At 50.9% G+C, this 23,221-nt stretch overlaps 1 protein-coding gene across 6 annotated transcripts in view; it reads right to left on the minus strand.

Annotated features, from left to right (window-relative positions):
* Positions 1-361: 361 nt before the first annotated feature.
* MINK1 (misshapen like kinase 1) overlaps positions 362-23,221 on the minus strand; it is a 106,925-nt gene continuing 84,065 nt past the window's right edge. The window contains exons 15-33 of one of the 6 annotated variants that reach the window (XM_073654495.1): positions 14,776-14,958; positions 14,378-14,509; positions 11,227-11,484; positions 10,158-10,243; positions 9,939-10,048; positions 9,685-9,773; positions 9,455-9,478; positions 5,949-6,109; positions 5,735-5,855; positions 5,443-5,583; positions 3,708-3,819; positions 3,443-3,613; positions 3,219-3,362; positions 2,971-3,105; positions 2,787-2,887; positions 2,541-2,690; positions 2,278-2,437; positions 1,600-1,739; positions 362-1,522 (exon numbers count right to left, since the gene is read on the minus strand). In XM_073654495.1, the coding sequence (XP_073510596.1) occupies positions 1,439-1,522; positions 1,600-1,739; positions 2,278-2,437; positions 2,541-2,690; positions 2,787-2,887; positions 2,971-3,105; positions 3,219-3,362; positions 3,443-3,613; positions 3,708-3,819; positions 5,443-5,583; positions 5,735-5,855; positions 5,949-6,109; positions 9,455-9,478; positions 9,685-9,773; positions 9,939-10,048; positions 10,158-10,243; positions 11,227-11,484; positions 14,378-14,509; positions 14,776-14,958 (2,502 nt within the window). In that variant the 3' untranslated portion in view covers positions 362-1,438. The remainder of the gene's footprint in view (positions 1,523-1,599; positions 1,740-2,277; positions 2,438-2,540; positions 2,691-2,786; positions 2,888-2,970; positions 3,106-3,218; positions 3,363-3,442; positions 3,614-3,707; positions 3,820-5,442; positions 5,584-5,734; positions 5,856-5,948; positions 6,110-9,454; positions 9,479-9,684; positions 9,774-9,938; positions 10,049-10,157; positions 10,244-11,226; positions 11,485-14,377; positions 14,510-14,775; positions 14,959-23,221) is intronic. The other 5 variants (XM_073654497.1, XM_073654499.1, XM_073654496.1 and 2 more) reach the window with 5 other exon arrangements.

Genomic DNA, 23,221 nt, shown 5'->3' on the forward strand with positions numbered 1-23,221 from the left:
GGGGGGAAGCGAGGAGGAGCAGCGAGAGGGGGGAAGCGAGGAGGAGCAGCGAGAGGGGGGAAGCGAGGAGGAGCAGCGAGAGGGGGGAAGCGAGGAGGAGCAGCGAGAGGGGGGAAGCGAGGAGGAGCAGCGAGAGGGGGGAAGCGAGGAGGAGCAGCGAGAGGGGGGAAGCGAGGAGGAGCAGCGAGAGGGGGGAAGCGAGGAGGAGCAGCAAGAGGGGGGAAGCGAGGAGGAGCAGCAAGAGGGGGGAAGCGAGGAGGAGCAGCAAGAGGGGGGAAGCGAGGAAGAGCAGCAAGAGGGGGGAAGCGAGGAAGAGCAGCAAGAGGGGGAAGCGAGGAGGAGCAGCAAGAGGGGGAAGTGAGGAGGAGCAGCAAGAGGGGGAAGTGAGGAGGAGCAGCAAGAGGGGGAAGTGAGGAGGAGCAGCAAGAGGGGGAAGTGAGGAGGAGCAGCAAGAGGGGGAAGGGAGGAGGAGCAGCAAGAGGGGGGAAGGGAGGAGGAGGCGCAAAAGGGGGGGAAGGGAGGAGCAAGAGAGGGGAAAGGAGGAGGAGGAGCAAGAGGGGGAAGGGAGAGGAGGAGCAAGAGGGGGAAGGGAGAGGAGGAGCAAGAGGGGGAAGGGAGGAGAGTTAGCGACATCCATCAGCCATGGACGCCACGTGAGTTATGGGGGGGGGGAGGGGTATTTTTATAATCCATCCATAGAAAAATTAGTGTTGTGGGTTTGTGCTGGTGGTGAAGGAAAATGGACGTCACATGGGCAGTGGAAGAACCGCAACACACAGAGCATCCCCAGTCACATCCAGAGCTGCAATCACACTTCAGCTGTCACCACTTTATAGTTGACAGTTCTCGTCCTCCGTCACAGCAGTTTTCCTCCAGCGTCTGCAGACTGGGATCTAGACAGGTATCCACAGTGCTGTGAGCGCAGCTCTGGAGGTGACTAGAGTACAACAGCATGGATGGATGACTTTGGGTTTAATTTTTGGGGTTAAAGTGCTTCTTTTATAGAAATGGAGGGTTCTTATTATAAAACAAGATCACAGGACAGACCTGATGGCCACTAGGCCGGATATGTGTGGTCATTAGAAAGGGTGTGTTTGTGACACACTCATAGTATTAGCACCCTCTGGGGGGAGCCACTGAGCTCTTCACTGTCCCTTCTCCATCAGTAAACCAAACACATGTAAAATAAACCTGAAGACCCTTATCACACCCGCCCCCACGTCACCACCCTGCATATATATATATGTATATATACCGTCACTCCAGGGGTGGAGCCTTCCAATAAATTAAAATGCAAATAAAAGCAAACAAGGAGGAGTAATTAGTGCTGGGAAGAGGGTGGGGGTCTTAAAGGGGAATGAGTCAGAGTGGGGGAGGGGTATCCAGTGTGCGGGGGAGGGGTCGGACTTTCTGTTTTCCCGTCGTCGTCACTTTTCCTTTACCAGTTCATTATGCAGCTGCGGTTCAGAGTCATGAAGTAGACCTGGCTGCTCCCGCCGGAGCGCACCGAGGCGAAGAACACCTGAAAGAGAAGCGTTACCGCCAGGTGGGTCGCCAAACACAGGGCGCGCCTATACACGGACGTAACGTCCGCCTTACCTTATCGTTACGCTCACACAGGAACTTTAGTCGCTGAGCCCTCTTGTGCATGAAGACCCCGTCCAGATGGCCGGTCTCCACGGAGCGGATCTCGATGGCTTTCTCTCCCCACCCCATGATCTGGTTGGAGCAGATGTACGCTGGAGGAGAAGCGGCCAAAAAATTAGGAACCTCGAGATACATCCAGACGCATGCAAGTATCTAACTGTACTGCCTTAGATATGCCCGGATTCAGTATCTAAGTGTACGCCGCGCAAAACAAGTGAATGAGGTCTCATTTGTGAGGCTACTGCGACCACGACGAGCAAGTCACAATAAATCAGACGCAGTTGGACTACTTGTCGAAAATGTGGCCCCAATAACCCGCATCGGCAACACTTGGGCCACGTGTAGCCAGAGCCTTAGATACGTCCACGTGCAGGAAAGCCTTTACATGCTTCTGCTTAGATACCCTGCGGCTTAGATATATCCGGAAGGAAGGAGGCATCTACCTAGTGAAGCTTCGATATGTCCAGACTGTCTAAGTACCGTGGCCACAGGTAGGTACCTAACGGCCTCTGTAAAGTCGTCTGGGTCTTTTTTGTATCTCAGTAAGAGCAGTTGGATACACAACCGCGTTGAAGGTACAGTAAGGGCGATCACTTGCCACCAAAAAATAATTTGTGTCCCCCGACTCACCCACAGAGGTGGGCATCTCGCCCCACTGCAGCACCACGTCTTTGATAATCCTCCCGTACGTGTTCACATAGACCCCCTCGTCCTCATAGCACAGCAGCATCTCCATCCCGTCTGTGTTTGGCAGGAAAATGATGGCGTGGGGGTTAATCTGACTCTGAATCTAAATGCACAAAGAAAGGGTTAAGTAAGAAAAAAATAAATACATAAATGAATTAAATCTTGGCCGTCCGTTTCCGACTGAAGTTCCGTAAAGGGCGACTCACGTGGACGGGAATGTAGATGTCGTAGTTGTTCCCCGAGTCGACGTCGACTGCATGGAAACCGGATGAGGAACCGTAGATGACCTTTAACCTCTGCCCCTCCTCCACCGTGAGATCCACCAGCTGTGGTCGGTGGGGGAGGTCCGTGAAGGACTGGAATGGATTGATAAAGATGGAGGGGGTCAGAAACAGAAAGCAGGGCTGCCGGTGATCGGATTCGTAAAGTCGACACACCCCTTTGTCATTTACCTTGAAAGCCATGAACTTGTGGTACGGTTTGGGGGCCCAGGCGTAAACTTCTACAGAGTTCTTCAATGCGATCACCAGAAACTTGATCCGCTCGTACTTGACTGCAAAAAAAGAATGGGGTGAGGGGCGCACCATGGACTGAGGATCATGCGGTGCTACTGATGTAGAAGAGAGGTGTTCTTACCAACTCGATAGTGGACACATCCTTCCATGTCTCCCACCGTGCTCCAGCCCTGCTTCTTCTCCACCTCAGGATCGTTGTGGAGGATCTTGTTTCGGAGCCACGAGAGATAGTAGACTCGCAACTTGTTCCTCTTACCTGTGATAAAAATGATTAAAAATACTGGGAGGTTGGACTTCACAGCCTAAATAGAAGGTCATCATAGAGGGTCATCATGAAGTAGCGAAGTAGGAGCGGAAGTGTCCCCTCACCACTGATGGTAATGAGGAGGTTGAGTCCTTCTAGGACGTCCATCTGCTGAAATCTCCTCCTGGTGATCAGACTGTAAACCTTTCCTTGACCGCTGCGGTCCAGAAGCATCAGTCCGTTCTCGGTACCGACTAAAAGGTTCACACCTGGTACAGGACATGATATATGAGATGTGGTGAAGGAGACCACCAAAAACATACCCGAAGCTTCTGCGGTCTCCACTCACCCCAAAGTGCAGCACACAGGATCTCGGAGTTGAACCTCTTCTTGTACTTCCTGATCTCCGGGGTGTCGCTGTGCGGCCTGGTGTTAGTCGGATTCACGTTCACAACCGATCCTTTTCGAGCCTCGTATTTGAGCTGCTCCAACCTGGCTGCATCTCCACTCACAAAGGATGCTGCACAGGGGACATTTTGGGTTACAGGTTTTACTTTTTTTTTTTTTTTTTAGGGGTGATACAACCCAATGTAAAGAAGGGTGGTCTACACTACCTGCCACTGGAATGGTGTCGCCTGGCCCGCTGGTTGACTGATATAACCCAAGATCTACAAACATGGTGAATGAGGTTTTTGGAGGAGCTTTCACCAACCCACGAGACTGATACTGAAAAGAGGGGAAAGACCATGATTTACTGTAAAGGTAAATAGTTTTCCCATCACATGAATCTCGGGAGTGTCCTCTCTGGTCTCATTCGCTTTCTATGAAACAGAACTACACTCATCTCTCATTTTCACCCATCCATCACCACATCTGCCCTACATGCAATGCTCTGCTCAACTAGTCCCACATATCACTATCCAAAACGTTTAATACTGTATAAACCTTTTTGTCCATTTCTTGTGAAATATCTCCAAATTCCCATACTCCATTATATACAGTCACATCTCAACTTCCCTTCCTTTCTTGGAAGTCTCTTCTTCACCCTTCAGCAGCCTTTCAAACACATTCCCTACTCAACCAAGTCATCCAGTTTAACAACATCTTCGCTTCTCAATACGAACAAGTCCCATCACTAAATGTCTTCTCAATACCTAACCAACGAGTCCCCTCTCAATAGTCAACCAATGAGTCTCACCACCAAACATCTTCCCTTTTCAATTAACCTACGAGGCGCACCTCCTAAGGTTTTCACATGACAATAGTCAACCAAGAAGTCCCATCTGCAAACGTATTCACTACTCAGTGATCAACCAACAAGTGCAATCTTCAAATGTCCTCCCTTCTCAATACCCAATCAACAAGCCACATCTTAATAGTCAACCTAGTGGTCTCATCACTAAAAATCTACCAGCAAGTCCCATCTCCAAATTTCTTCCCTTCTCAAAACACACAAAAGTCCCATCAAAAATCTTTCCTTCTCAATGATCAATCAAAAATTTCCATCACCAATCGTCTTTACCTTTTAATAGTCAATAAACAAGTCCCATCTACAAATGTTTTCCCTCCACAATAGTCAACCAACAAGTCCCATCACCAAACGTCTTTGCCTCTCAATAGTAAACCATGGAGTCCCGTCTCCAAATGTCTTCTCAATACACGACCATCAAGTCCCATCAAACATCTTTCCTACTCATTGGTCAACCAACAAGTCCCATCTCCAAAAGTCTTTATTTCATAATATCAAACCATGAAGACACATCTTGCCTTACCAATACTCAAGTCCGTTCTCCAAACATCTTCCTTTCGCAATATTCAACCAAGTTCTATCACCAAACGTCTTTCCTAATCATTACTCATCCAACAAGTTAGAACTCCAGACACCTTCCCTACTAATAGTTCAATCTCTTGATGACTTCCCTTCTTATTATTCAAACAAGTCCCATCTCCAAATGTTTTCTCAGTACTCGAAACAAGTCATCACAAAAAGTCTTCCCTTCTCAAAACTCAACCAAGTCCCATCTCCAAAAGTCTCTTTCCCAATATCAAACCAAGTCCCTTCTCCAAACATCTTTTCTTATCACTACTCAACAAGTTCCATCTCCAGACACCTTCATTACTAATAGTTCAATCTCCTGATGACTTACCTTCTTAATAGTCAACCAAGAAGTCCCATATGAGAACATCTTCTCTGATGAATAGTTAAATAGTGGGTCTACGCTTCTAAACATTCAGCTATAAAGATCCTTCTCTAAACATCTTCTCTATCACGTGCTCTACACCGCATTCCTAAATGTCTCCAACCAGAGATACCCGACAGTAACGACCTGTTACCCCTTGATGACTCACATCTGTTCCTACGCCCTCTTTGTTGGGAGAAGAGCCGGGCCCCTTGGGCTCAGTGGGCGAGTGGCTTGGTTGCACCACATCTGGCAGGTTTGTGTACCCATTGCTATCTGCGTGCAGCAGGTTACGTTCCTCTTCTGGCGTCTGAGAGGAAGAAAAGAAAAAAGAATGATGTTTTTTTTGCTCGGGTGTCCTCCAAATAAGTTGGAAGTCTAGAAGACTTGAAGAAGAGACCACAATTCGGATAACACCTCTGTGTTTGACCCTCCATTTTTTCGATCACCCTCCTCCTCACCCTTTGCACAATCATGGTGCCGTCTCCATAGGAGCTGTCAGATGTGCTCCCCACCAGCTCTTCTACGTCGTGGACCACCATGGTGCTCACACTGTCTGTGTCTGCGTCACGACCGTTTCGACTGAAGGTAGAAGAAAGAAAAATGGAACATTCGGAGGATTCCCAGCCATATATATCGGAATGGGAGGGTCTAAGTGTATGAGATGCTCGCTACCTGGATGACGAATTTTCTCTGCTTTGTTCCTGTCTTTCTTGATCACCATCATCATCATCTTCGTCACTGCTGTCCATCTCATCACTGGAGGAAGAGTAGTCCAAAGCCTTTTTCGGGGGTTTTGGGACATCTTCTGGGCGGTCCTTCACCAATAAGTGGTCCTAGAGCAGGGGGATGATGGGGATTCGGTTATTTTTGACGAGGATGATAAAATATCCAGGGAGGACATGTACTTGTATATACGTGGTTTACAGGGTGAGGGAAGGAAGGAGAGTAAACTACACCTTCAACACATACAAGGACTAGGAAATGTCCAGCAGCATACAACATGACACACACCAGAAGTACAACTACAAGCTACGTTGTGCATGTACGACTAGCACTTGGTTTTATACAGCTGCAAAGTACATCATGACATCGAACACAAACAGTGCACCACCGTACAATACACCGCAATATAGACAGTAATAAATAATATACAACACGAGACAAGCCAGACTACAATATACCCAATCACATAACATACAGGCGTGCATTATACGGTGACATTCATACACACCTGGTAATGTACAGACGTACACTACACCTGTACGTTCATACACACCTGGAAATGTACAGCCGCACACTACACCCTGACATTCATACACACCTGGAAATGTACAGCCGCACACTACACCTGTACGTTCATACACACCTAGAAATGTACAGCCGCGCACTACACCCGTATGTTCATACACACCTGAAAATGTACAGCCGCACACTACACCTGTACGTTCATACACACCTGGAAATGTACAGCCACACATTACACCCGTACGTTCATACAGACCTGGAAATGTACAGCCGCACACACCTAGAAATGTACAGCCGCGCACTACACCCGTATGTTCATACACACCTGGAAATGTACAGCCGCATACTACACCCGTACGTTCATACACACCTGGAAATGTACAGTCGCACACTACACCCGTACGTTCATACACACTTGGAAATGTACAGCCACACACACTACACCCGTACGTTCATACACACCTGGAAATGTACAGCTGCACACTACACCCGTACATTCATACACACCTGGAAATGTACAGCCGCATACTACACCCGTACGTTCATACACACCTGGAAATGTACAGCCGCATACTACACCCGTACGTTCATACACACTTGGAAATGTACAGCCACACACTACACCCGTACGTTCATACACACCTGGAAATGTACAGCTGCACACTACACCCGTACATTCATACACACCTGGAAATGTACAGCCACACACTACACCCTTACATTTATACACACACTACACCCTGATATTCATACACACCTGGAAATGTACAGCCACACACTACACCCTTACATTTATACACACACTACACCCTTACATTTATACACACACAACACCCTTACATTTATACACACACTACACCCGTACGTTCATGCACACCTGGAAATGTACAGCCACACACTACACCCTGACATTCATAAGCAAAACAACAAACTCGGATTAAATTCAAGTCAAAGTATAGAAGAGATCCATGATAAAACCCAAATTTATTGAAACAAATTAAAATAAACAAGTTAAAAAAAAGCAGAATGTCCAGCAGGGGACGCTAGTGTGACCAATGGACCAGTAATTTATGTAAATTACATGAAAACACCCACAACGAATATATAATGAAATCAGTCAGGTACTATAATTAAGTATAAATCACTCTCAGAAATATATATGAAGAAGAGCCCACAACATACATAGATCCCAATGAAATCCCTCAGCTCATTCCAACATAAGTAATATCAATCGCATTAGATGGCCATAGGGATAATCATGGTCGTTTAAGAAAAATTCATCTATCTAGCAATACATAATAACAGGGCATATAAATCATAGTGTTTGTATTGGTATCACATTAGGTAATGATGTGAGCTATATTAAACATTCATAAGGGTAATGGTACCTGTCTGTATCAATAAGAGATCCTCCAAACAGTGTGGATGGTCACAGGCTGAATCCCCTCACCCCGACGCGTGTTTTGCTGCCAGCTTCTTCCGAAACCCTTACAATTATACACACCTGGAAATGTACAGCCACACACTACACCTTTACATTCATAAACACACCAGGTAAGTTACAGCCACACACTACACTCTGATATTCATTTGCGTTGGGTAATGTACAGCTGCACACTACACCCTGACATTCATACACAACCAGGTAATGTACAGCCGCACACTGCACCAGGACACTCAAACACACCGGGTAATGTACAGCCGCACATTACACCCTGACATTCACACACACACCAGGAAATGTACAGCCTCACACTACACCAGGACACACTCACACACACTGGGTAATGTACAGCCGCACACTACAACCTGTCATTCATACACACACCAGGTAATGTACAGCCGCACACTACACCCTGACATTCATACACACACCAGTTAATGTAGAGCTAAATACTACACCCTGACATTCACACCAGGTAATATACAGCTGCACACTACACCCTGATATTCACACACACCAGGTACTGTACAGCCATACACTACACCCTTACATTCACAGACACACACACCAGGTAATATATAACTGAACACTACACCCCCCTGACATTCACACACACACACACCAGATAATGTACAACCACACACTAGACCTTGACATTCACACACACACCAGGAAATGTACAGCCTCACACTACACCAGGACACACACATACACCGGGTAATGTACAGCTGCACACTACACCAGGGCACTCAAACACATCGGATAATGTACAGCCGCACATTACACCCGGACATTCATACACACACCATGTAAAGTACAGCCGCACACTACACCCTGACATTCATACACACACCATGTAAAGTACAGCCGCACACTACACCCTGACATTCATACACACACCATGTAAAGTACAGCCGCACACTACACCCTGACATTCATACATACACCATGTAATGTACAGCCGCACACTGCACCCCTGTGATATTCATACACAGACACCGGATAATGTACAGCCGCACACTACACTCTTACATTCATATACACCGGGTAATGTACAGCCGCACACTACACTCTTACATTCATATACACCGGGTAATGTACAGCCGCACACTACACCGTTTCATTCATACACACCGGTAATGTACAGCCGCACACTACACCGTAACATTCATACACACCGGTAATATACAGCCGCACACTACACCGTTACATTCATACACACCGGTAATGTACAGCCGCACACTACACCGTTACATTTATACACACCGGGGTAATGTACAGCCGCACACTACACCATTACATTCATACACACCGGGTAATGTACAGCCGCACACTACACAGTTACATTCATACACACCGGTAATGCACAGCCGCACACTACACCGCTACATTCATATACACCGGTAATGTACAGCCGCACACTACACCGCTACATTCATACACACCGGTAATGTACAGCTTCTAACACAACATATCAGGAGACACTAACCTCTCCAATCGCTCTTTTATAGCTCTGACAGCAGTAGAGAAAAGAAAAGGATTATTGCAGGTGATTGTCATCCTCCTCCTATGGCACAAGTGTACCTGTACATCTGACAGTATATAACACCCCTCCCCACACAATTATATAGGCAAGGTGACAAGGCAATGTAATACTACAGAGAAGCCCCCCACCTCCTCCGTCTTATCTCACAATGTAAAGTTGGGGGTTATACTTACAGCAGGACGCCCCGGCCGGGACCGATGCTCCTCTCCTGGGGTCTTGCTGCCAGGGGGGCTGATTGAAGACTCCTCCAGCTTATGAGGGGCTGCAGGAGACATCAGATGTAAGTGGGGGGGACCCAGAGATCCCGCTGCACTTTGATCGCCATGTGATGGAGTGAGGAGCAGATTACTAATGATCTAATACTTCTGGTAACTGAGCCCCCAATTAAGACCCAGAATGTGGCCCTCTGGGTGCGTGGGGCCCTTACCTATACGGTTTCTCTCCAGCGATCCGGCCTGGGGGAGGTTCGGGTGCGGAGACTGCAGCAGGGAGTCTCCCCTTTCCCAGCCGCTCTCTGCCCGGCGCAGGTCTGGATTGCTGGAATACAAGAGAGGGGGTCATCAGATGCCATGCTGGCAGGTAGGGGACACGTACGGGGGAGAAGACCCCCAAATATCCATACGTGAGGGGGGCAGGGCGCACTCACCTGGCTCTCACAGCCTGGACTGGTCGGCCCCCTCCGGATCCGCTTGTGTTCAGGGCGGTGGCTATGGATGTTGTCCTCTGGGGAACCTGGAGGAGTAACAGCTGCGGTCAGCTTACACTCCAGTCACATCCAGAGCTGCAAACACGATTCAGCTGCCTCTCATACTGCGGTGGTGCATTGTGGAAAATGCAGTGTGCTGGGCAGCGGCAGCTCTAGATGTGACCGGAGTAATGGAGAGAACAAGCGAGACGGAGGAAGCCCAGGAAACACTGGAGACCCAGCGAGAGAGGAAGACGAGTGCAGACGTCCCATCAGGTTAATGAACGGTCAGGAGCCGCGGAAAGCAGAGTAGCGGTTAGTGATAGCAGCAAATTGTAGACGGTGAACCCAAAGGTTAGAGTCGTCCTTCGGTCGACTAATGTCGGGGAAAACAGGGTGACCACCAATTTTCTGTAGATTCTGGGAAAGCTGGGTGTCCGTCCCCGCTGTGTGAGGTGCAAGGGCCGCCATGTGGTTGGTATCCAGCTTTCTCAGTATCCTGACAAGTCGGCAGGAGAAAGGGATGCAATCACTGTATGACTAGTCACATATGCTGTAATGGCAGTCATTACCCAGCTTTCCCAGACTACTGAATGTCAATCTGACTCGCCGTGCGGGAGCGATCGCTGCATGACGATGCAGACTCGGAGTATATTGGAAGGTATATTAGTGGCCATTTGGTTGTCACTCAACTTTCCCAGGGCCCTGAAGGGCAGCGCAGTCTGGTAAGGCAAAGAAGCAGACACAAGGGAGGCCATATTGACCATTGGCCGGCTTTCCCACTAATCTAGTTATGCTGCGAGAAAGAAGCAGAAGAGACATCGCTGCCCGAGCGGACAGTCCGGGAAGACCCCCGTAAGTCCTTTAATGGCACCCAGCTTTCCCAGAGACAGATAAGGAGCGGTGCGGACAGTATAGGACAGCGGAAAGCAGAGCAGTGATGGCGTTCAGGAAGAAAGGGTTAACACGGAGTGAGAGAGGGACAGGCTGCCACGCTTGCTGACGGATGACTTCTCTTCACCCCCTTTACCTTTGGAGGAGGGGTCTCTGGCTCCATTTTCACCCAGGGGCCCCTGTCCGGCCGAGCCGAGGGTACAACAAGCGCCTCCGGGGAGGGGTCGGAGCTCTGACGGAGTACCTGGTGCCGTGAGGCAGGAGGCATCATGGCAGCGGTGGTGACGGGCTGACGGTTGATGATGGGCGCCAGTGGCGGGTCCTGTAGGGAATTGGGCCGGGGGTTGGGTTTCAGGGCCGCGCGGGCCTGTGGAGTGACGGAGGTGCGGAGCGGCTGAGGAATGGATGAAGACATGAATGACAGGCGAAGCTACAATGCTACTGACTCTATGAGGCAGGTTCCAGCCATGTGCAATCTATTATTCCCTGTTATCAGCCAAATCTGAAGTTTCCAAACTCTCAGGACTTGCATCTGTAGACCGGTCCCTTTAAGGATGCAGTCAGATTTCCTTTTATGCAGGTGCAGATTGCCAGCCTCGGATTTATGATGAAGTGCTGCCCTGTCCATCACCATGCTTTACACTGCAGCCCTTCTAGCTCAAGGATGACAAGGCAGGAGGTCATGATCAAATATGTGATGGGGGCTAAATGTAGGGTGGAGGGGTGGTAAACAGACGAGGACCTCGACAAGGCAGGAGGTCATGATGAAATACAGTTATATGAAAAAGTTTGGGCACCCCTATTAATCTTAAGCTTAATGTTTTATATAAATTGGTGTTTTTGCAACAGCTCTTTCAGTTTGATATATGTAATAACTGTTGGACACAGTAATGTTTCTGCCTTGAAATGAGGTTTATTGTACTAACAGAAAATGTGCAATCTGCATTCAAACAAAATTTGACAGGTGCATAAGTATGGGCACCTCACCAGAAAAGTGACATTAATATTTAGTAGATCCTCCTTTTGCCTCTAGTCGCTTCCTGTAGCTTTTAATGAGTTCCTGGATCCTGGATGAAGGTATTTTTGACCATTCCTCTTTACAAAACAATTCCAGTTCAGTTAAGTTTGATGGTCGCCGAGCATGGACAGCCTCTTCAAATGATCCCACAGATGTTCAATGATATTCAGGTCTGGGGACTGGGATGGCCATTCCAGAACATTGTAATTGTTCCTCTGCATGAATGCCTGAGTAGATTTGGAGCAGTGTTTTGGATCATTGTCTTGCTGAAAGATCCATCCCCTGCGTAACTTCAACTTTGTCACTGATTCTTGAACATTATTGTCAAGAATCTGCTGATACTGAGTGGAATCCATGCGTCCCTCAACTTTAACAAGATTCCCAGTGCCGGCATTGACCACACAGCCCCAAAGCATGATGGAACCTCCACCAAATTTTACTGTGGGTAGCAAGTGTTTTTCTTGGAATGCTGTGTTTTTTTGCCGCCATGCATAACGCCTTTATGTATAACCAAACAACTCAATCTTGGTTTCATCAGTCCACAGGACCTTCTTACAAAAAGAAATAGGCTTCTTCAAATGTGCTTTTGCATACCTCAGCCGACTGTGTTTGTGGCGTGCTTGTAGAAACGGCTTCTTTCGCATCACTCTCCCATACAGCTTCTCCTTGTGCAAAGTGCCTTGTATAGTTGACCGATGCACAGTGACACCATCTGCAGCAAGTTGATGCTGCAGCTCTCTGGAGGTGGTCTGAGGATTGTCCTTGACTGATCTCACCATTCTTCTTCTCTGCTTTTCTGATGTTTTTCTTGGCCTGCCACTTCTGGCCTTAACAAGAACTGTCCCTGTGTTCTTCCATTTCCTTACTATGTTCCTCACAGTGGAAACTGACAGGTTAAATCTCTGAGACAGCTTTTTGTATCCTTCCCCTGAACAACTATGTTGAATAATCTTTGTTTTCAGATCATTTGACAGTTGTTTTGAGGAGCCCATGATGCCACTCTTCAGAGGAGATTCAAACAGGAGAACAACTTGCAAGTGGCCACTTTAAGTAGCTTTTCTCATGATTGCATACACCTGGCTTTGAAGTTCAAAGCTCAATGAGGTTACAAAACCAAAAAAAGTGCTTTAGTAAGTCAGTAAAAAGTAGGTAGGAGTATTTAAAACAAGAAAATGATAAGGGTGCCCATACTTATGCACCTGTCAAATTTTGTTTGAATGCAGATTGCACATTTTCTGTTAGCACAATAAACCTAATTTCAAGGCAGAAACATTACTGTGTCCAACAGTTATTACATAGATCAAACTGAAATAGCTGCTGCAAAAACACCAATTTTTATAATACATTAAGCTTAAGATTAATAGGGGTGCCCAAACTTTTTCATATAACTGTATGTGATGGGGCTAAATGTAGGGTGAAGGGGTGGTAAACAGACGAGGACCTCGACAAGGCGGGAGGTCATGATGAAAAATGTGATGGGGGCTAAATGTAGGGTGAAGGGGTGGTAAACAGACGAGGACCTCGACAAGGCAGGAGGTCATGATGAAATATGTGATGGGGGCTAAATGTAGGGTGGAGGGGTGGTGAACAGACGAGGACCTCGACAAGGCAGGAGGTCATGATGAAATATGTGATGGGGGCTAAATGTAGGGTGGAGGGGTGGTGAACAGACGAGGACCTCGACAAGGCAGGAGGTCATGATGAAATATGTGATGGGGGCTAAATGTAGGGTGCAGGAGTGGTGAATAGAGGACTGCCTTATACCTGACCGACGCAGGATCAGCTCCCCCCTGACCACCAGGAGTCCATTATCTACTGATTAAACAGTTATTTCCCATCTTCATAAAAGGATATTGTCGGATAGTGCGTGTAAAAACAAGCAATTTTTCAATTTACCGCTTATTAAAATTTGCAGTCGCTATGGAGATAATTACACTTTTCTATCGTTGACAGCTTGTTGCCTAGGAGACCGACCACCGCTGCAGCGGCGGAAGGTGGCCAGAAATAGGAACTAAGAGCACGCAACCGTGATGCCGGCCACCTTCAAAACACGATGACAAAAAAAAAAAGGCTTGGAAGAACTGTGCACTTTCTGACGTCTAGCAGTGGTGGTCGGTCTCCTAGGCAATGAGTTGTAAACAAAAAGTTTTAATATCTCCAGAACAGCTGAAAATTTTAATAAGCAGTAAATTGCAAAATTGCTTGTTTTTCTGAATCCTATCAAACAATATCCATTTAAAGGAATTGTTGTCCCCTCCCCTCGGTTTACCTTATGCTCCTGGAGGTCTAGCGGCCTCTGTGATGGAGGGGTTTGATTGGGGGTCCCAGAGGACTCCACCGAGCTGAGCTTTGTAATAGACAGTGGCGAGTTCTGCTTGTTCAGTCGTGACCGTTCCTCCACCTGTAGAAAATGAATTACAACCTGTGGGTCGTATTGTAGGTTGAAACCCACACCCAACACCCCTCCCCCACAAAAAAACCCAGTCCACTAAATGTGAAAAACAGAAGCACCCCTAAAGTCAGTGACGTTACAAGAAATTAGAGAAGACAACAACATAATTCCTCTGGCTTTACCTTCAGCAGACGGGGGTTGTGCAGGGATCGCCGGACTGACCTGTCACCGGGCGTCAGCGATCAGCATATAAATGTAGCAAGGAGAGGACATACCTCTCTGGCCCAGGCGGGCTTCTCGCTGGGGTTCATCACGGCCCGGTTGTAGTGGTACAGGGGCTTCTTCTCCTGCTGTTGCTGCTGTTGCTGCAGGGACTTGAGATAAGCGTGCTCCTGCTGTAGCTGCCGCTGCAGGCGCTCCGACTGACGCTGTTCCTCCACCTGTTTCCGCTTGTACTCCTGCCCAGATAAAGCTGAGCTAAGTGCGTGAGCGACACAGGGGAAACAACAGGGTGCAAACACATACACTGGGTATAGTGGAGTATTTTACTAGGGGACCGGCCGCCGGGTGTAATAATACTCAGTGTCTATACACCGGATACAACACACGGACAGGGAGGCGGAGGTTCATCACCTACAGTAATAAACAGCACGGGTGTGAGGGGAAGAAACGAGAGGGCGGCAGTGTGGAAATCACAGGAAAGGACAGCGCCAGCCTAATGTCTGCCTTCTCTAGGACTCAGGGTCATACAGAGATCTCCAGAGGAGCGCTGCTCTGGGAAACAAACCTCCGCTACATCACGGGGTACAGCGTAGAATCCATGTGTACAAGGCTGTAGTGGTGTAAGGTAGGGTGTCTATATACAGGAGGGGCGTCACGGTGGAGTACAGGGTGTCTATATACAGGAGGGGCGTCACGGTGGAGTACAGGGTGTCTATATACAGGAGGGGCGTCACGGTGGAGTACAGGGTGTCTATACACAGGAGGGGCGTCACGGTGGAGTACAGGGTGTCTATACACAGGAGGGGCGTCACGGTGGAGTACAGGGTGTCTATATACAGGAGGGGCGTCACGGAGGAGTACAGGGTGTCTATATACAGGAGGGGCGTCACGGTGGAGTACAGGGTGTCTATACACAGGAGGGGCTTCACGGTGGAGTACAGGGTGTCTATATACAGGAGGGGCGTCACGGTGGAGTACAGGGTGTCTATATACAGGAGGGGCGTCACGGTGGAGTACAGGGTGTCTATATACAGGAGGGGCGTCACGGTGGAGTACAGGGTGTCTATATACAGGAGGGGCGTCACGGTGGAGTACAGGGTGTCTATATACAGGAGGGGCGTCACGGTGGAGTACAGGGTGTCTATATACAGGAGGGGCGTCACGGAGGAGTACAGGGTGTCTATATACAGGAGGGGCGTCACGGTGGAGTACAGGGTGTCTATATACAGGAGGGGCGTCACGGAGGAGTACAGGGTGTCTATATACAGGAGGGGCGTCACGGAGGAGTACAGGGTGTCTATATACAGGAGGGGCGTCACGGTGGAGTACAGGGTGTCTATATACAGGAGGGGCGTCACGGTGGAGTACAGGGTGTCTATATACAGGAGGGGCGTCACGGAGGAGTACAGGGTGTCTATATACAGGAGGGGCGTCACGGAGGAGTACAGGGTGTCTATATACAGGAGGGGCGTCACGGTGGAGTACAGGGTGTCTATATACAGGAGGGGCGTCACGGTGGAGTACAGGGTGTCTATATACAGGAGGGGCGTCACGGTGGAGTACAGGGTGTCTATATACAGGAGGGGCGTCGCGGTGGAGTACAGGGTGTCTATACACAGGAGGGGCTTCACGGAGGAGTACAGGGTGTCTATATACAGGAGGGGCGTCACAGTGGAGTACAGGGTGTCTATATACAGGAGGGGCGTCACGGTGGAGTACAGGGTGTCTATATACAGGAGGGGCGTCACGGAGGAGTACAGGGTGTCTATATACAGGAGGGGCGTCACGGTGGAGTACAGGGTGTCTATATACAGGAGGGGCGTCACGGTGGAGTACAGGGTGTCTATATACAGGAGGGGCGTCACGGTGGAGTACAGGGTGTCTATATACAGGAGGGGCGTCACGGTGGAGTACAGGGTGTCTATATACAGGAGGGGCGTCACGGTGGAGTACAGGGTGTCTATATACAGGAGGGGCGTGACGGTTGAGTACAGGGTGTCTATATACAGGAGGGGCGTCACGGTGGAGTACAGGGTGTCTATATACAGGAGGGGCGTCACGGAGGAGTACAGGGTGTCTATATACAGGAGGGGCGTCACGGAGGAGTACAGGGTGTCTATATACAGGAGGGGCGTCACGGTGAAGTACAGGGTGTCTATATACAGGAGGGGCGTCACGGTGGAGTACAGGGTGTCTATATACAGGAGGGGCGTCACGGTGGAGTACAGGGAGTCTATATACAGGAGGAGCGTCACGGTGGAGTACAGGGTGTCTATATACAGGAGGAGCGTCACGGTGGAGTACAGGGTGTCTATATACAGGAGGGGCGTCACGGTGGAGTACAGGGTGTCTATACACAGGAGGGGCGTCACGGTGGAGTACAGGGTGTCTATATACAGGAGGGGCGTCACGGTGGAGTACAGGGTGTCTATATACAGGAGGGGCGTCACGGTGGAGTACAGGGTGTCTATATACAGGAGGGGCGTCACGGTGGAGTACAGGGTGTCTATATACAGGAGGGGCGTCACGGTGGAGTACAGGGTGTCTATATACAGGAGGGGCGTCACGGTGGAGTACAGGGTGTCTATATACAGGAGGGGCGTCGCGGTGGAGTACAGGGTGTCTATACACAGGAGGGGCTTCACGGAGGAGTACAGGGTGTCTATATACAGGAGGGGCGTCACAGTGGAGTACAGGGTGTCTATATACAGGAGGGGCGTCACGGTGGAGTACAGGGTGTCTATATACAGGAGGGGCGTCACGGAGGAGTACAGGGTGTCTATATACAGGAGGGGCGTCACGGTGGAGTACAGGGTGTCTATATACAGGAGGGGCGTCACGGTGGAGTACAGGGTGTCTATATACAGGAGGGGCGTCACGGTGGAGTACAGGGTGTCTATATACAGGAGGGGCGTCACGGTGGAGTACAGGGTGTCTATATACAGGAGGGGCGTCACGGTGGAGTACAGGGTGTCTATATACAGGAGGGGCGTGACGGTTGAGTACAGGGTGTCTATATACAGGAGGGGCGTCACGGTGGAGTACAGGGTGTCTATATACAGGAGGGGCGTCACGGAGGAGTACAGGGTGTCTATATACAGGAGGGGCGTCACGGAGGAGTACAGGGTGTCTATATACAGGAGGGGCGTCACGGTGAAGTACAGGGTGTCTATATACAGGAGGGGCGTCACGGTGGAGTACAGGGTGTCTATATACAGGAGGGGCGTCACGGTGGAGTACAGGGAGTCTATATACAGGAGGAGCGTCACGGTGGAGTACAGGGTGTCTATATACAGGAGGAGCGTCACGGTGGAGTACAGGGTGTCTATATACAGGAGGGGCGTCACGGTGGAGTACAGGGTGTCTATACACAGGAGGGGCGTCACGGTGGAGTACAGGGTGTCTATATACAGGAGGGGCGTCACGGTGGAGTACAGGGTGTCTATATACAGGAGGGGCGTCACGGTGGAGTACAGGGTGTCTATATACAGGAGGAGCGTCACGGTGGAGTACAGGGTGTCTATACACAGGAGGGGCGTCACGGTGTAGTACAGGGTGTCTATATACAGGAGGGGGTCACGGTGGAGTACAGGGTGTCTATATACAGGAGGGGCATCGCGGTGGAGTACAGGGTGTCTATATACAGGAGGGGCGTCGCGGTGGAGTACAGGGTGTCTATATACAGGAGGGGCGTCACGGTGGAGTACAGGGTGTCTATATACAGGAGGGGCGTCACGGTGGAGTACAGGGTGTCTATATACAGGAGGGGCGTCACGGTGGAGTACAGGGTGTCTATATACAGGAGGGGCGTCACGGAGGAGTACAGGGTGTCTATATACAGGAGGGGCGTCAAGGTGGAGTACAGGGTGTCTATATACAGGAGGGGCGTCACGGTGGAGTACAGGGTGTCTATATACAGGAGGGGCGTCACGGTGGAGTACAGGGTGTCTATATACAGGAGGAGCGTCACGGTGGAGTACAGGGTGTCTATACACAGGAGGGGCGTCACGGTGGAGTACAGGGTGTCTATACACAGGAGGGGCGTCACGGTGGAGTACAGGGTGTCTATATACAGGAGGGGCGTCACGGTGGAGTACAGGGTGTCTATATACAGGAGGGGCGTCACGGTGGAGTACAGGGTGTCTATATACAGGAGGGGCGTCACGGTGGAGTACAGGGTGTCTATACACAGGAGGGGCGTCACGGTGGAGTACAGGGTGTCTATACACAGGAGGGGCGTCACGGTGGAGTACAGGGTGTCTATACACAGGAGGGGCGTCACGGTGGAGTACAGGGTGTCTATACACAGGAGGGGCGTCACGGTGGAGTACAGGGTGTCTATACACAGGAGGGGCGTCACGGTGGAGTACAGGGTGTCTATACACAGGAGGGGCGTCACGGTGGAGTACAGGGTGTCTATACACAGGAGGGGCGTCACGGTGGAGTACAGGGTGTCTATATACAGGAGGGGCGTCACGGTGGAGTACAGGGTGTCTATATACAGGAGGGGCGTCACGGTGGAGTACAGGGTGTCTATATACAGGAGGGGCGTGACGGTTGAGTACAGGGTGTCTATATACAGGAGGGGCGTCACGGAGGAGTACAGGGTGTCTATATACAGGAGGGGCGTCACGGAGGAGTACAGGGTGTCTATATACAGGAGGGGCGTCACGGTGGAGTACAGGGTGTCTATATACAGGAGGGGCGTCACGGTGGAGTACAGGGTGTCTATATACAGGAGGGGCGTCACGGTGGAGTACAGGGTGTCTATATACAGGAGGGGCGTCACGGTGGAGTACAGGGTGTCTATATACAGGAGGGGCGTCACGGTGGAGTACAGGGTGTCTATATACAGGAGGAGCGTCACGGTGGAGTACAGGGTGTCTATAGACAGGAGGAGCGTCACGGTGGAGTACAGGGTGTCTATATACAGGAGGGGCGTCACGGTGGAGTACAGGGTGTCTATACACAGGAGGAGCGTCACGGTGGAGTACAGGGTGTCTATACACAGGAGGAGCGTCACGGTGGAGTACAGGGTGTCTATACACAGGAGGAGCGTCACGGTGGAGTACAGGGTGTCTATACACAGGAGGGGCGTCACGGTGGAGTACAGGGTGTCTATACACAGGAGGGGCGTCACGGTGTAGTACAGGGTGTCTATATACAGGAGGGGGTCACGGTGGAGTACAGGGTGTCTATATACAGGAGGGGCGTCGCGGTGGAGTACAGGGTGTCTATATACAGGAGGGGCGTCGCGGTGGAGTACAGGGTGTCTATATACAGGAGGGGCGTCACGGTGGAGTACAGGGTGTCTATATACAGGAGGGGCGTCACGGTGGAGTACAGGGTGTCTATATACAGGAGGGGCGTCACGGTGGAGTACAGGGTGTCTATATACAGGAGGGGCGTCACGGAGGAGTACAGGGTGTCTATATACAGGAGGGGCGTCACGGAGGAGTACAGGGTGTCTATATACAGGAGGGGCGTCACGGTGGAGTACAGGGTGTCTATATACAGGAGGAGCGTCACGGTGGAGTACAGGGTGTCTATACACAGGTGGGGCGTCACGGTGGAGTACAGGGTGTCTATACACAGGAGGGGCGTCACGGAGGAGTACAGGGTGTCTATACACAGGAGGGGCGTCACGGTGGAGTACAGGGTGTCTATATACAGGAGGGGGTCACGGTGGAGTACAGGGTGTCTATATACAGGAGGGGCGTCGCGGTGGAGTACAGGGTGTCTATATACAGGAGGGGCGTCGCGGTGGAGTACAGGGTGTCTATACACAGGAGGGGCTTCACGGTGGAGTACAGGGTGTCTATATACAGGAGGGGCGTCACGGTGGAGTACAGGGTGTCTATATACAGGAGGGGCGTCACGGAGGAGTACAGGGTGTCTATACACAGGAGGGGCGTCACGGTGGAGTACAGGGTGTCTATATACAGGAGGGGCGTCACGGAGGAGTACAGGGTGTCTATACACAGGAGGGGCGTCACGGTGGAGTACAGGGTGTCTATATACAGGAGGGGCGTCACGGTGGAGTACAGGGTGTCTATATACAGGAGGGGCGTCACGGTGGAGTACAGGGTGTCTATATACAGGAGGGGCGTCACGGTGGAGTACAGGGTGTCTATATACAGGAGGGGCGTCACGGTGGAGTACAGGGTGTCTATATACAGGAGGGGCGTCACGGAGGAGTACAGGGTGTCTATATACAGGAGGGGCGTCACGGTGGAGTACAGGGTGTCTATATACAGGAGGGGCGTGACGGTTGAGTACAGGGTGTCTATATACAGGAGGGGCGTGACGGAGGAGTACAGGGTGTCTATATACAGGAGGGGCGTGACGGTGGAGTACAGGGTGTCTATATACAGGAGGGGCGTCACGGTGGAGTACAGGGTGTCTATATACAGGAGGGGCGTGACGGTTGAGTACAGGGTGTCTATATACAGGAGGGGCGTCACGGAGGAGTACAGGGTGTCTATATACAGGAGGGGCGTCACGGAGGAGTACAGGGTGTCTATATACAGGAGGGGCGTCACGGAGGAGTACAGGGTGTCTATATACAGGAGGGGCGTCACGGTGGAGTACAGGGTGTCTATATACAGGAGGAGCGTCACGGTGGAGTACAGGGTGTCTATACACAGGAGGGGCGTCACGGTGGAGTACAGGGTGTCTATACACAGGAGGGGCGTCACGGAGGAGTACAGGGTGTCTATACACAGGAGGGGCGTCACGGTGGAGTACAGGGTGTCTATACACAGGAGGGGCGTCACGGAGGAGTACAGGGTGTCTATACACAGGAGGGGCGTCACGGTGGAGTACAGGGTGTCTATACACAGGAGGGGCGTCACGGTGGAGTACAGGGTGTCTATATACAGGAGGGGCGTCACGGTGGAGTACAGGGTGTCTATATACAGGAGGGGCGTCACGGTGGAGTACAGGGTGTCTATATACAGGAGGGGCGTCACGGTGGAGTACAGGGTGTCTATATACAGGAGGGGCGTCACGGTGGAGTACAGGGTGTCTATACACAGGAGGGGCGTCACGGTGGAGTACAGGGTGTCTATATACAGGAGGGGCGTCACGGTGGAGTACAGGGTGTCTATATACAGGAGGGGCGTCACGGTGGAGTACAGGGTGTCTATATACAGGAGGAGCGTCACGGTGGAGTACAGGGTGTCTATATACAGGAGGGAGCGTCACGGTGGAGTACAGGGTGTCTATATACAGGAGGGGCGTCACGGTGGAGTACAGGGTGTCTATACACAGGAGGGGCGTCACGGTGGAGTACAGGGTGTCTATATACAAGAGGGGCGTCACGGTGGAGTACAGGGTGTCTATATACAGGAGGGGCGTCACGGTGGAGTACAGGGTGTCTATATACAGGAGGGGCGTCACGGTGGAGTACAGGGTGTCTATATACAGGAGGGGCGTCACGGTGGAGTACAGGGTGTCTATATACAGGAGGGGCGTCACGGAGGAGTACAGGGTGTCTATATACAGGAGGGGCGTCACGGTGGAGTACAGGGTGTCTATATACAGGAGGGGCGTCACGGTGGAGTACAGGTGTCTATATACAGGAGGGGCGTCACGGTGGAGTACAGGGTGTCTATATACAGGAGGGGCGTCACGGTGGAGTACAGGGTGTCTATATACAGGAGGAGCGTCACGGTGGAGTACAGGGTGTCTATACACAGGAGGAGCGTCACGGTGGAGTACAGGGTGTCTATACACAGGAGGGGCGTCACGGTGTAGTACAGGGTGTCTATATACAGGAGGGGGTCACGGTGGAGTACAGGGTGTCTATATACAGGAGGGGCGTCGCGGTGGAGTACAGGGTGTCTATATACAGGAGGGGCGTCGCGGTGGAGTACAGGGTGTCTATATACAGGAGGGGCGTCGCGGTGGAGTACAGGGTGTCTATATACAGGAGGGGCGTCACGGTGGAGTACAGGGTGTCTATATACAGGAGGGGCGTCACGGTGGAGTACAGGGTGTCTATATACAGGAGGGGCGTCACGGTGGAGTACAGGGTGTCTATATACAGGAGGGGCGTCACGGAGGAGTACAGGGTGTCTATATACAGGAGGGGCGTCACGGAGGAGTACAGGGTGTCTATATACAGGAGGGGCGTCACGGTGGAGTACAGGGTGTCTATACACAGGAGGAGCGTCACGGTGGAGTACAGGGTGTCTATACACAGGAGGGGCGTCACGGTGGAGTACAGGGTGTCTATACACAGGAGGGGCGTCACGGAGGAGTACAGGGTGTCTATACACAGGAGGGGCGTCACGGTGGAGTACAGGGTGTCTATATACAGGAGGGGGTCACGGTGGAGTACAGGGTGTCTATATACAGGAGGGGCGTCGCGGTGGAGTACAGGGTGTCTATATACAGGAGGGGCGTCGCGGTGGAGTACAGGGTGTCTATATACAGGAGGGGCGTCACGGTGGAGTACAGGGTGTCTATATACAGGAGGGGCGTCACGGTGGAGTA

This window comes from Phyllobates terribilis, unplaced genomic scaffold, assembly GCF_046119375.1.
Source record: "Phyllobates terribilis strain yellow unplaced genomic scaffold, ASM4611937v1 Scaffold_11__3_contigs__length_659146591, whole genome shotgun sequence".
Classification (NCBI taxonomy): Eukaryota; Metazoa; Chordata; class Amphibia; order Anura; family Dendrobatidae; genus Phyllobates; species Phyllobates terribilis.